This window comes from Pseudophryne corroboree, chromosome 2, assembly GCF_028390025.1.
Source record: "Pseudophryne corroboree isolate aPseCor3 chromosome 2, aPseCor3.hap2, whole genome shotgun sequence".
In the NCBI taxonomy this organism is placed as follows: Eukaryota; Metazoa; Chordata; class Amphibia; order Anura; family Myobatrachidae; genus Pseudophryne; species Pseudophryne corroboree.
In genome coordinates, this window is record NC_086445.1 from 769,039,663 (window position 1) to 769,054,587 (window position 14,925).

Consider the following 14,925-nt stretch of genomic DNA (forward strand, 5'->3'; position numbering starts at 1 on the left):
TATTTATACAAGTGTACCTAATTGTCTGCCAGACACATTTCAAGGTGCTACCCACATTCTGATCGCAGGAAACACTCTTGTTGAATGGGGAATTAACCAACATGCAGTATGCAGGTTTGTGGATGCTATACTCACTGTGGAAAAGATAAAATATCACTACTACCAAACTGCTTACATTTTAGGAACAACTACTTTATAGATGAAACTTTTAAAATACTGCACAATGGCAACAAAGGATATTATGTAGGTAGCATAATCCAGTGAGAGAGAGAGAGGACATATTTTCTTTGTGTGTGATCTGGTGAAAAAAAAAAATAGGATTGTCCTGTAACAGTGTATAATGTCAAAGCTATTGCAACTGGAGTGCGACTGATGGCACCGCCCAGGACACAAGGCCAATGAATGACCAATGGTACCCTTTTCATGCTTGTGAGATGTCTAGAGAAGAATCCACTGTATATCATGCACCAGCATGGAGCACTGATCTTCCTGCTTTCTGGCTCTGCTCTGTGATGTCATGATGCCATGTGATGGGGAGGTGGGGTGCCTACCCATAGAGCCCTTGTGTCCTGCTATGGCTCGGTTTGTTAATGTTAAAACAATATATTCAGTAGAAAATCTTATATAAATCATGGGTGTAAGGGGACATTTTGGAATGTCACCTTTGAATGTGTGAATGGATTTATGTAACTAGTTAATGTGCATCTACAAATGTATTTTCCAACAGAAGTGCAAGTGGAATTTGTGCACACGTCCCATTACAGGTAGAGGGACTAGGTTGGGTGTCTGGCAGCGTGGATCAGCGGACAAATTTAAGTCCTTTTACAGGAAGGAGAATGCTGTGGACCTAGCTGTAATGGAACCGCATCCAGAAATGAACCTTCTCTAGCAAGTTAAACAATAACTTCAGCATCCTACCATTGTAAATCCATGCACTTACTCATAAAAACAATGGATAATGGCTGGTTAAGCATATCTTTGTGGACTAACCTTAATTTCATATTCCGCAGACACAAATGAAAACTAAACTGGTTCTACCAATAGGCTATGGGCCCATTACCTGGATTGTGAAGTATACAGAAAAGTCCTGTATTTGGATCAAGACAGAAAATGCAGAGTGCAGATGCCAGCATGAGCTTTGCAAAACAGAGAGGCTTAGAGAATTAGGCAACATGGAAATTCATATGGAGATGTCACTAAATCGAGTAAGGTTGTGTAAAATCATAAATGACCCAAGTGACAATCAATTAAGTGCATAGAGCCATGGGAACTATTGGCCTAGCTGTAGAACAGCATGTGTATTCCATAATTCACAGGAAAGTGTCAGCACATGACCTGTGGATAGACCTGCAGGCCAGTGACGTGCGGTAGGGTGAGGCAGGTGAGGCAGAGCCTTTCTTGTCATACTTACGTTTAAACCAGAGTTTTGACTGAATAAAATACATGAAAAATACTGATAATTTGTTTGAAATATCTTCTTTTAATTATTCTAATAATTTTTATAGCCCAAACTCTGGAGTAAAAAGTCTATGGCAGGTGAGGCATTGCCTCACCTGTGTATCCTTTCCACACATCTCTGATCAAAACTCACCAGATTTCCAGGAGTTTATAATGCTGAACCTGTGTATAATGCCCAGATGTACCCTTTGGCTCATATATTGCATGTAAATCTGGCTCTGGGGTTAGCCAGTGCCTCCTGAGCCATTTAGCTCACCGCACGTCCCTGCTGCAGGCAGCGTATCTGGTTTATCAGGAGACTGCGCTTATGTACATTGAAAAATACATAAAAAAAAAAAAAGAGGACTTCTAGGAATATTGAACATACGCTCTCTATTCCCAACGTTTTTCTGTGAGTATATAACCATACGGGAGGTTGGAAACCCAAATATTACATTTGGATAATATCCAATTGTGACTGTTTAAATCTTTCTGGTGAACAAACATTACTCAGCGTAGTCTCCTGATTGACTTTTTTTTGTGTGTTTATCCCTATGAGAAGAAGGTGAACTTATGTAATTAGGAGATTTGCTGCAGAGGATTGAAGCGTTTGTGGGAATAGAACCTATTTCTGTATTAGTGTATCTGGTTTATTGTCCGATAAGGAGAATAAACCAGAAGCATACAGCGATACACTGTACAATACATTGAGTGCATGCCGAGACATTATCAAGCACATTGACAAGATGTTTTCCATACAGTAGCTCAGCAATTGACATCTGTAGGAGTCCAGGTAGACAATGAAGAGGTTGCATTTGTGATGCAGTAAAATCTGACACCTGGATTTGATTTTTTAGTATTGGCTTTGGAATCCTGACTAAGCTATCAATGGAGATCATGAGGGCTAAGCTGCTGCAGTTTCAAGACCGCATAATTGTTGAAATAAATGCTAAGTTTTGCTTTACTCACAAAAACACCATGGGGCGTATTCAATTAGTGAAAAAAATGAATTTTTCACTTTTTTGGGGCGATTGAGGATTTGCCCTATTCAATAGCAGGGCCATTTTTATGCCTAGGTGAAAAATTCAGCAGGATCAAAAAACATGTGGATCAGCGAATCCATGCGTTTTGCACCTGCGCCAGCAAAAACGGCCTGGAGTCCAAAATATGTGGAGTCGCAAAAATGGCCCAGCTATTGAATAGGGTGAATCCTAATTTTGAGGCATTTTTCACCAGTGCCTTTAAAAAAAAAAAAAAATTAAGTAAAAAAGTGAAAAAGGGCATTTGCGAAAAAGCCTTAAAAATGGGTGAAAATTGAATATGCAGGGGTGTGAATTAGATAGCTCCAAAATTGTCAGAGAAAATTGAAAAGCCCCTTAAGCCCAAAAGATCTAAGTGCAAATGTTTAATGTGTCACAAAGGCCTCTGAATGCAAACTGACTCAAGTGGCTCACAAAAGAAGCATGAAAAAAGAAACTTTAAAATGTCAGACAGTTGCAGTAAAGATTGCTGGTGCATGGATTTGGGAGCCACAAAGCCAGGAGCAGGACTACGAGCAGTGAAGCTGCCCAATGGGATCAATGATCATCTTTGTACATCCTCTCAGTGTTTGTATGGAAGGAAAATTACAATGTGGTTAGACCATATATGGTAACATTTATATAGAAAGACAGCTATACATAAGGTTTATTTCTAAAATGCAAACAACCAGTGGTGGATGCTACCTTTTCACATGAGGGGGGCTGCAGTTCAGGTTTGCAGCCTGGTTGCCTGCCCTATTCATTGCACATGCAAAAAAAAAAAAAAAAACAACCACCACACACACACACACACACTAAAAGAAGCCAATCAAAACTCATGCATTCACATAAGACGTCTAGGGACTGCATTGGCTGCAGTGTCTAGAATCTTGGTAGGGCTGCAATAATATAAGCAGAAGTGTTTTCACATGGAAAGCGATTATTGTGTAAATGAATTCCGGAATGACAGGCCATGGGAGAAAATACACCTCCCCCTGGGACTGGCAGTCCTGCATGCGATGAACAGAAGAAAGCGCTTCCAATGTGAAAGCAGCTACTGCAAGTACACATAGGGTTTGATCAATTTTACTGGGGATCTGCAGCCCTGTAGTCCCTAGGTAAAATTTGCCACTTCAACTAACATAATATCAGCCTGTCTTTTTCCCATCTCAGCCTGAGACTCTTTTGCATAATTTTAGCTGTCCATCTTGGCTCCAGTAGAATATGGTCTCTTACAGATCAAATAATTTTGCTTCAACAGGTTTAGACAGCAGTGATAGGATTCTGTGATATTGGTGTTTACCTTTATAAAGTGCAGGGCCATAACTTGGTGTGTTCTCCACACATAACGCTGCAGGGTAGGGGCTGCTGTTGGCAGCACTTGTCAATTATAAATTCTGAAATAATTACTTTTCTCTTACGTCCTAGAGGATGCTGGGGTCCATTTTAGTACCATGGGGTATAGACAGTTCCGCAGGTGCCTTCGGCACTTTAAGACTTTTCAACAGTGTGAACTGGCTCCTCCCTCTATGCCCCTCCTCCAGACCTCAGTTTAGAAAATGTGCCCAGGAGACTGAATGCACACTAGTGGAGCTCTACAGAGTTCTGCTAGAAAAATACTTTGTTAGGTTTTTTATTTAACAGGGAAGCTGCTGGCAACAGCTTCGCTGCTTCGTGGGACTTGGGGGGGGGGGGGGTAGGAACCAACTTCTCAATTAATTAATGGTTCTGCTTCCGCTGACAGGACACCATTAGCTCCTGAAGGGTACTGAACACATCCCAAACCTGGCCAGTGTTCACTCCCACAGCGCTGCTGCCACCCCCTAACAGAGCCAGAAGGCTGGTGAGTATATTACCAGAGTCCTGCAGAGAGGGGATCCTCCGGTCATCGTTGGCGGCAAAAAAGGTACGGCACAGCGGCTGAAGCTGCGCGAGCATGCATCTCAAAACACACACAGGGTGCAGGGCACGGAGGGGGGAGGCGCCCTGAGCTGCATGGAAAAACTTTACACTCACTGGCAAAATGGTAAATACATGTATAGCCTCTGATTTACAAACCCCAGCCAGTATAAAAATCATTGTAGCTGAGGCAGGAAGGCGGGGCTTCTCCTCAGACTTGCAAGACACTCACCCATTTTCTCATGCAGGGTCCCAGAAAAGCTGACAGACACTGTTCCTCCTCATAACAGAGCTGTAACAAGTACCAGGGTGTTATAGAGAGGGATGGGGGGGGGGGGGGGGGTTGTGTTTATTACATTAGGTAAGCATGCCTAATATTGAAATAAAGCGCTGAAGGTTTTGTATAATAAATATACATATACAATTCTCTTCATATAGGGCGCAGTGTGTGAACTGGCAAAATCTCTCTGCGTTTCTCTAACAAATTCTAGGGGTATATGCAATTGCGGTCGAATTGCCGCAAATGTCGAAAAACGGGTCATTTTCGACACAAAAATATATTCGACAATGCAATACAGTACTTTTCGACAAAAAAACTGACTTTTCAGATTCGACTTTTTGAAATTCGACAGGTGACAAATTCGACATGTCTGCAATGGTAAAAATGCAGCTTTTCGACAAAAGTATATTCAATTGAAAAATGTAGATTCGACAACAGTGCTTTTCGACAGTAAATTCGTCAATTTCATTCCGCCTCACTTAGCTGGCGGAATCTAATAAAAAAAATTTAAAATATGTTTTTTTTTGTTTTTTTTGGTGTTTTTTTTATTGCTAATAGCATATCTATTTATATTAGAAGGTATTAGGTACTTGGTTTGTCTATTAGGATTTACAACTATTATTTATATATTTTTTAAAATAATATTTTTTTTTTAACTGACTAAAATAGAGAGAGAGCATGGTTTTCAGTGAAAAGGGGCGGGAATGGGTTAAAATTCTGGAAAAAAAAATGAGTGGGGTCCCCCCTCCTAAGCATAACCAGCCTCGGGGTCTTTGAGCCGGTCCTGGTTGTAAAAATACGGGGGGAAAATTGACTGGGGATTCCCCGTATTTTTAGAACCAGCACCGGGCTCTGCGTCCGGTCCTGGTGCAAAAAATATGGGGGACAAAAAGCGTAGGGGTCCCCCGTATTTTTTGAACCAGCACCGGGCTCCACTAGCTGGAGAGATAATGCCACAGCCGGGGGTCACTTATACCGTTCCCTGCGGCCGTGGCATTAAATCTCCAGCTAGTCACCCCTGGCCGGGGTACCCTGGAGGAGTGGGGACCCCTTAAATCAAGGGGTCCTCCCTCCAGCCACCCAAGGGCCAGGGGTGAAGCCTGAGGCTGTCCCCCCCCCATCCAAGGGCTGCGGATGGGGGGCTGATAGCCTTGTGTAAAATGAAAGAATATTGTTTTTTGCTGAAGAACTACAAGTCCCAGCAAGCCTCCCCTGCAAGCTGGTACTTGGAGAACCACAAGTACCAGCATGCGGGGGGGAATGGGCCCGTTGGTACCTGTAGTTCTTCTGCAAAAAAAATACCCAAATAAAAACAGGACACGCACACCTTGAAAGTAAAACTTTATTACACACATGCCGACACATACATACTTACCTATGTTCACACGCCGACTGTGTCCACGTCTCCATCTGTCATGTCCCCAAGAATCCGGGGTACCTGAAAATAAAATTATACTCACCTAAATCCAGTGTCCTGTTATTATTTGTAATCCACGTACTTGGCAAAAAAACAAACCGCATACCCGGACCACGGACTGAAAGGGGTCCCATGTTTACACATGGGACCCCTTTCCCCGAATGCTGGGACCCCCTGTGACTCCTGTCACAGAGGGTCCCTTCAGGCAATCAGGGAGCGCCACGTCGTGGCACTCTCCTGATTGGCTATGCGTGTCTAAGCTGTCAGACAGCGCATCGCACAGCCCCTCCATTATCTTCAATGGTGGGAACTTTGCGGTCAGTGGTGAGGTTACTCGCGGTCAGCCGCTGACGTGGCGCTCCCTGATTGTCTGAAGGGACCCTCTGTGACAGGAGTCACGGGGGGTCTCCGCATTCGGGGAAAGGGGTTCCATGTGTAAACATGGGACCCCTTTCAGTTCGTGGATTGGGTAAATGCGGTTTGTTTTTTTGCCAAGTACGTGGATTACAAAATAAAGAACAGGACACACTGGATTTAGGTGAGTATAATTTTATTTTCAGGTACCCCGGATTCTTGGAGACGTCGACAGATGGAGGCGTGGACACAGTCGGTGTGTGAACATAGGTAAGTATGTGTGTGTCGGCATGTGTGTAATAAAGTTGTACTTTCACGGTGTGCGTGTCCTGTTTTTATTTGGGTTTTTTTTGCAGAAGAACTACAGGTACCAGCGGGCCCATTCCCCCCCGCATGCTGGTACTTGTGGTTCTCCAAGTACCAGCTTGCGGGGGGGGGGGGGGGGCTTGCTGGGACTTGTAGTTCTTCTGCAAAAAACAATATTCTTTTTCATTTTACACAAGGCTATCAGCCCCCCATCCGCAGCCCTTGGATGGGGGGGACAGCCTCAGGCTTCACCCCTGGCCCTTGGGTGGCTGGAGGGGGGACCCCTTGATTTAAGGGGTCCCCACTCCTCCAGGGTACCCCAGCCAGGGGTGACTAGTTGGAGATTTAATGCCACGGCCGCAGGGACCGGTATAAAAGTGTCCCCCGACTGTGGCATTATCTCTCCAGCTAGTGGAGCCCGGTGCTGGTGTTCAAAATACGGGGGACCCCTACGCTTTTTGTCCCCCGTATTTTTTGCATCAGGACCGGACGCAGAGCCCGGTGCTTGTTCTAAAAATACAGGGAATCCCCAGTCAATTTTCCCCCCGTTTTTTTACAACCAGGACCGGCTCAAAGAGCCCGAGGCTGGTTATGCTTAGGAGGGGGGACCCCACGCAATTTTTTTCAGGGATTTTTAACCATTTTTGTGCCGTCCAAAAAGTCGAATCCAGGACGCACACTACCGTCAATTGGTCCGTTTTTCGACAGCAGGACGGTCGAATCCGTTTTTTATTGAATATGTCGAATTCCGGCACCCGCCGGCCGGAATTCGATGGTCGAATTGTGTCGAATTAAAAAACGGGCGAAAAAAGCCGCAATTCGCCCAGAATTGCATATACCCCTTAGTGTGGGTCCGATAGCTCCCCTGTATGATTGTGGTGTGAAAGTGCACGTTTGACATGTCAGACAATGGAGAGAGCTCTTCCCCAGAGGAAGCCATTTTAGATACGCAAGAGTGTAATGTGGTGGCCCTTCCCTCACAGAAGGAGCCAGAGTGGGTGAGAAAATTACAAAGTAATATGTCAAAGTTTTCTAGAAAATTCTCCGAGTCTGAACAACAGACAAAATACTGGAGAAAGTCAGTGATGGATGTACTATTTGCTGATCCCTCCACGTCATCCACACGGGACCCCTCAAGTTCCCAGAAAAGGTCTCTGGCCCAGATAATGCAAGGGGACACAGACACAGATTCCGACTTTGACGTCGACACAGGGGATTTGAGAGGGGTAGACCCCAAATAAGCTAAAAGCATACAATGTATGATAGTTGCTATAAAAGGAAGTGTTGGAGTTTCCTGAAACAACATTGGTCCCTGAGGAAAAGGGATTATTTTAAATTAAATAAAGGTTGTGACTTTTCCTCCTTCAAAGGATTTGAATGCGTTCTTTGAAGAATCCTGGGCTAACCCTGAGAAGAAATGTATCCTTCCCAGAAGGATACGTGTAGCGTACCCTTTCCCTGAGGAAGACAGGCACAAATGTGAGACACCCCCAATGACAGACACCTCAGTTTCTCGGCTGTCTAACAAAATAGTTTTGCCTGCCCTTGGTTCAGCCTCTGTAAAAGATCCAGCTGACCGTAAATTAGAAACAACCCTAAAATCGATATATATATATATATATATATATATATATAAAACGGCAGTAGCTTACATAAACTGCCAGGGCGGAACAAAAAGCAGAGCGGCAATGGCAGAGGTGACAAAGATACTCCTCTGGGCAGAAAGACATGCAAAAGCTCTGTCGGCAATTTTCAGTCCAGGAGTGGACAACTTGGAAGCAGACTTCCTCAGCAGACACAATCTCCAGCCAGGAGACTGGGGCCTCCACCCAGAAGTATTTGCAGAGGTAGCAGATCGTTGGGGCGTTCATCAAATAGATATGATGGCATCGCGCCTCAACAAGAAGCTTCAGAAATATTGTTCCAGGTCAAGAGACCCACAAGCAATAGCAGTGGATGCACTGGTGACCCAGTGGGTGTTTCGGTCGGTGTATCTGTTCCCTCCACTTCCACTAATACCAAAAGTTCTCAAGATCATCAGAAGAAAAAGGGTTCGAGCAATTCTCATTGCTCCAGACTGGCCAAGGAGGGCTTGGTATCCAGATCTTCAGGAGTTATTACTGGAAGATCCTCAGCCTCTTCCTCTTCACGAGGACCTGCTTCAGCAGGGGCCGTATGCTTATCAAGACTTACCACGGCTACGTTTGACGGCATGGCTGTTGAGCGCCAGATCCTAGCCCATAATGGTATTCCCAATGAAGTCATTCCCACACTTATTCTGGCCAGGAAAGGGGTAACGTCCAAACATTACCATCGTATGTGGAGAAAATATGTATCTTGGTGTGAATCCAAGAAGTCTCCTGCGGTGGAGTTTAAATTAGGACGTCTTCTCCTATTTCTACAGGTGGGTGTGGATACTGGCTTGAGATTAGGGTCTATCAAGGTCCAAATTTCGTCCTTGTCCATTTTCTTTCAGAAACAGATGGATTCCCTTCCTGAGGTCCAGACGTTCGTGAAGGGGGTTCTGCGCATCCAACCTCCCTTTGTGCCTCCTGCGGCGCCATGGGATCTTAATGTGGTGTTGCAGTTCCTTAAATCGGACTGGTTTGAGCCTCTAAAAGAGGTAGAGTTGAAGTTTCTCACTTGGAAACTGGTCATGCTGTTGGCCTTGGCCTCAGGCAGACGAGTGTCTGAATTAGGGGCTCTGTCACACAAGAGTCCTTATTTGATTTTTCATAAAGAGAGCTGAACTGTGGACGCGTCAGCATTTTCTTCCAAAGGTTGTGTCTTATTTCCATATCAACCACTCTGTGGTGGTGCCAGTGGCTTCTGACACCTCAGCCGTTTCAAAGTCCTTGGATGTCGTCAGAGCGTTGAGGACTTATGTTGCAAGAACGGCTTGGATAAGGAAAACAGAATCTTTGTTTGTCCTCTATGACCCCAACAAGATTGGGGGTCCTGCTTCTAAGCAGACTATTGCGCGCTGGATCAGAGGTACCATTCAGCGCGCTTATTTCACGGCAGTATTGCCGTTACCGAGTTCGGTGAAGGCCCACTCTACAAGGAAATTGGGTTCTTCCTGGGTGGCTGCCGGGGGTGTCTCGGCATTGCAAATTTGCCGAGCAGCTACTTGGTCAGGGTTACTAAGTTTTACAGGTTTGACACCTTGGCTGCTGACGACCTTCAGTTTGGTCAGTCAGTTCTGCAGGAACATTAGCACTTTCCTGCCCATACTGGGAGCTTTGGTACATCCCCATGGTACTAAAATGGACCCCAGCATCCTCTAGAACGTAAGAGAAAACAGGATTTTAATTACCTACCGGTAAATCCTTTTCTCGTAGTCCGTAGAGGATGCTGGGTGCCTGCCCAGTGCTCATTTTTCCTGCAGAATTACATTTTATCTTTTTACACAGGTTCTCATGTGTTAAGATGTTCACAGCTGTTGCGTTATGCATGCACGTTAGCATGGGTTATGTTGAAAGCCATGTTAGGCGGCATGTTTTGTATGGTGTGAGCTGGTGTGAATCTCGCCACTAGTTTAATGTAAATTCTTCTCTCAAAGTTGTCTGTCTCCTCGGGCACAGTTATTATACTGAGGTCTGGAGGAGGAGCATAGAGGGAGGAGCCAGTTCACACTGTTGAAAAGTCTTAAAGTGCCGAAGGCTCCTGCGGAACCATCTCTACCGCATGGTACTAAAATGGACCCCAGTATCATCTACGGACTACGAGAAAAGGATTTACCGGTAGGTAATTAAAATCCTATTTTACTTGCAGCTTTCCCCCTTTTTGACGCCCAGCATCTCCTGTCCACCCCTGTCTCCTTCCCCCACCCCTTTTGTCACTAATACCTATACAGCATTCATAGACTTGACAGCTCTTTGTGGTTCAGTCGCACTCTCCTTTATTACATTCAGGGATGCTGATGTGGCCAGGATTCAAACCCCGTTGCCTATGACATTGCAGTCAGACACTAATCGTTGAGCTATCTGCCCTTGCATAGAAAGCTAGAGAATTCCAAGCTGGAGAGTTCTAGCAATTTGAAGCTTACCTTGTACTTTGTGAAGGGGTGATCAGTGTTGCAGCTGGGCAGATCTGTGTGTGTGTGGCTGCAAGGGATTGGATTCGTGTCTGTGGGGGAAGGGGCATCACAGCATGGGCTTTCTCTGGGTTCAATTTAGTCATGCCTCTTCCCCGCGAGGCATGCGCCTTATGTCCCTAATGGAAAACTGAGGGGCAACAGTTTCCCTTACTGGCACAGGGCACCAAAAAGTCTAGTTAAGGCTCCGATATAGTGTATAATCATCTTTTAATGAAGAAAAAAAAAAAGGGGGGGGGGGGTTCAATTAATGCTCACCCATGATTGCTGTAGAATAACCTTGTTCCTTCAATATTTGTGCAAATGTTGTCTCATTTGTAGGAATCCCTCCAGACACAGCATTCCACATTAGAACCCTATAACCGTTATTATGACCAGTCATGCCTAGATAGTCAAATATAACAGGAAAAGTTACATTTTAGGAAACTTTATGAATTTAATTGAACTGCAAGTAAGTGGGTGTGTGCATAAATTGAGTCAAAGAAACATGTAGTTTTATGTTTGATATTAATTCATCATATAAAAAATAGTGGTCAACCTAATGACTGTAGACCTTTTGCTTGTAGATCTAATGATTCACACCCAGGGCACACATATTACACCGTGCTTTCTGGAGATTAAGCATAATTCATTCTTCTTGTGTGTTTAAGGGGTCTATTTAGTAAAAACAATGGTAATAGTTTAAAATATACCGCATGTTATCCCTTTATATTTCACAACTATAAAAAAGTATTATTTAACTCTGACAGATCTTGCGCTAAAGGTCTGTCTCAGAGAAGTGCTCAGAGATGTTTCTTGAAATACTGAAGCAAGAAACAACCCCTTAGAGCACGGCCACATCTGAAGAGTAGGATGAGATTGCACAGCAGGACTTGCTGCAGTATGTATATGTATATATAATTTAAAGACTAACAAAACTAATAATAAAACCGTGTACGCAAGTGTCACAGTTGCACCCGCCTTCAGATCTCCTTCTGAGTCGGGCAGTCTTAACATTGGTGTTATGCCAGTTATCCCAACAATAATAAAAATATATCGGTCTGCCACCACCAAAGTTTTAGAGGCTCCTCCCACAGCACCTTTCTGATACGCTTACAGTAAATACACTTTAAAAACCAGTAGCATGTGTGCCTAACAAGGCATAGTTTAAGAACACAGAGGTCAGAACAATAAACTTTTAATTTCAAGAATAACTTCAAAGCTTACAACTATTAAAAAAGATTGTTACAAAGTATATAGGATTATTTAAAAAAAAACACAGATTATGATTTCAGAGTGAGAAAAAAAAAAAAGGAATAAAGTTTCAGATATTCCAGAACTTACTACAAAGACCTTAGAAATTCTGGTGTGGGGGCTCCAGAAAAATAAGAGAGGTAATGGCAACCCTCATGCATGGTTCCCAAAGATTGCACAATGGATACACTTAAACCAGCATATTTATCTCAGCAGCAACTACTCATGACACACATCCTCCCTTGTGGATTGTAATCCTTCAGCAACCAGAATTGTTTGTACTGAGGTATGTGAAGGGCTTCCTGGTCAAGTGAGCAGGGAGTTATTGAATTCTCATTCAATTTGTTTGAAGTCTAAAGGCCTGTATTCACAGGCAGATCTGGGGAGAGATGTGTGCTGAGTGAACCACTCGGCACACATCTCTCCCCTCGCTCAGCACAGCGCGATGTGTGCTGAGCGTGCAAGGTGGGGGGGGGGGGTGCTCATTTCACCCAGCGGGTGAAATTAGCAACCTGCTAGATTGAGCCTGCATGCGGGCCAATCTAGCACCAGCGATAGTGATGCGCGGGGCTGCGCATCGCTATCGCTGTGGGGGGTACACACGGAGCGATCATGCTTAAAATCTAAGTTATCAAGTCATATTGCTTAGATTATCGCTCTGTGCATACTCCCCTTAAGGGTCTAGAATGTTATGGCATTGGCCAGGAAAGAGATTAGACAACTTCTTAGATGGAGCGTCTTTTGGCTTGTAGGCATGACCCCCTGCCATTTATAGTAAACAGACTTCTTCACATAACAGATGCATGCCTGGTGGCCCGTTTATTACAGACTGGCCATCTGTCATAGTATCACACAGACATTCTTCCTACACAAAATATACCTGAGAAGGTGGTATACAGAAAATGGCATTTTCATAACTGGTTATACATTATACCTCTCCATTCAAGAACAGCACTTTGGCATACAGTTTTACAAATTACATTTTCCATATAGAATATACAACAAGCAATTAGAATAATACCATTTTTTGGGATCAGATTTTTTATTTTTTATTTTTACAGGTTACAAATGAATTTCTACAGGAGAAAGGGTCCAAAGCGCTACAGGGGATTGTAGGTAAGTATGTTTGAGTGTGTATGTGTGCAGGTGTGTTTATTTAAAGCTATACAATCTATGGAGTGTGTAGTTTATTTATTGTAATATTTTTTTTACTGGTGGAACTACAGGTACCAATAGGCCATTTAATGCCCTGCATCCTGGTACTTGTGGTTCTGCAAGTACCAGCATGTGGGGAAGATTGCTGGGACCTGTAGCTCCACCATTAAAACACAACATTACTTCTTACTTTTACTGTCAATTTACGGATGCTGGGGATAGCCCTGGGCTTCAGTCCTGGCCCATGAGTGCCCTGGAGGGTGGGCCCTTTATTTGGAGGGAGGGGTCTACACTCCTCCTGGGAACCCTGCCAAGGGCCGACTAGTTGGTGGGGTGTAATGCTATGGTCACAGGGACCATAGTAACATAGTTAATGAGGTTGAAAAAAGACAAATCGTCCATCGAATTCAAACTATTATAAATATTACACTATTCCGTATGTAGAAAGAGTTTAAATGCAATTTTAAAGTATATATCCTTGGATATATTTCTCTTACATCCTAGTGGATACTGGGATCTTGTACTTTAGTACCATGGGCTATAGATCGGGTCCACTGGAGCCTGGCACTTTAAAACATTTAGTGTGTGCATGTGTGTTCTGGCTCCTCCCCTCTATGCCCCTCCTACCAGACTCAGTTTTGAAAAATGTGCCCAAGGAGCCGGGTGCAGTTCCCTGGAGCTCCAGAGAGTTTTCTTCTAATTTAATTTTGTTTATTATTTTCAGGTAGCTCTGCTTGGCAGACAGACTACCTGCTTTGTGGGACTTAGAGGGGAGATCGAACCAACTTCCTGAGGGTTAATGGCTCGTAATCCCAGCTGACAGGACACTGAGCTCCTGAGGTACTGATCACACATCGTTAGTATGTGTGCCCACTCCAGCAGCTAGCCGCCACGCTCTAACAGATGCCAAAGATTCATGTACGGTGAGTGTTACGCCGGGGTCATGATTAGCGTGGTCCCCGGTGCAGTTTTGGTGGCAGGTCGCGTGGCAGTCACGGGCCCTGAGCTGCGGACGAACTGGCAACAGGCAGATGCCCCTCAGTGCTCACTGTCACAGAAAGGCTTTGGGAGTACTATAATTATATATTTATATTATATATAATTTTGACATAGCTAGTATAATCTGTTAACAGGGACTGCGTGCCATTACAGGTGGCGTGGCTTCCCGGAGTGAGACCTGAGGCGGGAAGGCACCATTTCCTGCTGCTGCGGATCAAGCTGCATACACCGCTGCTCCTCCAGAGAACCCTGCTGCTACAGGACTGGTACATGGGGGTCTTAGACTAGCGGGAGCGCCACTGCACTCCTATCAGATCATACACGTTTCACTTGTTCAGCTGTGTTGTTTGTGTGCTGGTGTCCGCTCCTCAGTGTCGCTCTATGGCTCTCTAGGGTCTTTGTGGAGGTGTTTGGTCAGTGAGCTGCGCTGTTTTACATTGTGAAGGATGTCTGTGGACATGGTTATGTGTAGTGCCTGTAATTCATCCCAGTCTTCAGCGGGGTCACTCAAGGAACATTGTTCACACATGTCTCCACAAGGATACAGTTCACAAGCACCTGCCTGGCTGGACAGCTTTACTAGCATGATCCAGAATGTTAATTCAGAATTAGCTGCAGCTAAAAGGGAGAGACATGTGTTGAAACATTCTATTGATTCGGTGACCAAGGCAGCAGATTCCAGAAAGGCTTCTCAGCCACATCTAGTGGTTTCACATAAACGCTCACTGCC

At 44.4% G+C, this 14,925-nt stretch overlaps 1 protein-coding gene across 2 annotated transcripts in view; it reads right to left on the minus strand.

Annotated features, from left to right (window-relative positions):
* The window catches only part of LOC135047970 (arylsulfatase H-like), a 283,561-nt gene that overhangs the window by 138,217 nt on the left and 130,419 nt on the right, over positions 1-14,925 (minus strand). The window contains exon 4 of one of the 2 annotated variants that reach the window (XM_063955489.1): positions 11,067-11,192. The exons of the other annotated variant lie outside the window; for it this stretch is intronic. Coding sequence (XP_063811559.1) covers positions 11,067-11,192 — 126 coding nt within the window. The remainder of the gene's footprint in view (positions 1-11,066; positions 11,193-14,925) is intronic. 2 annotated transcript variants of the gene reach the window in all.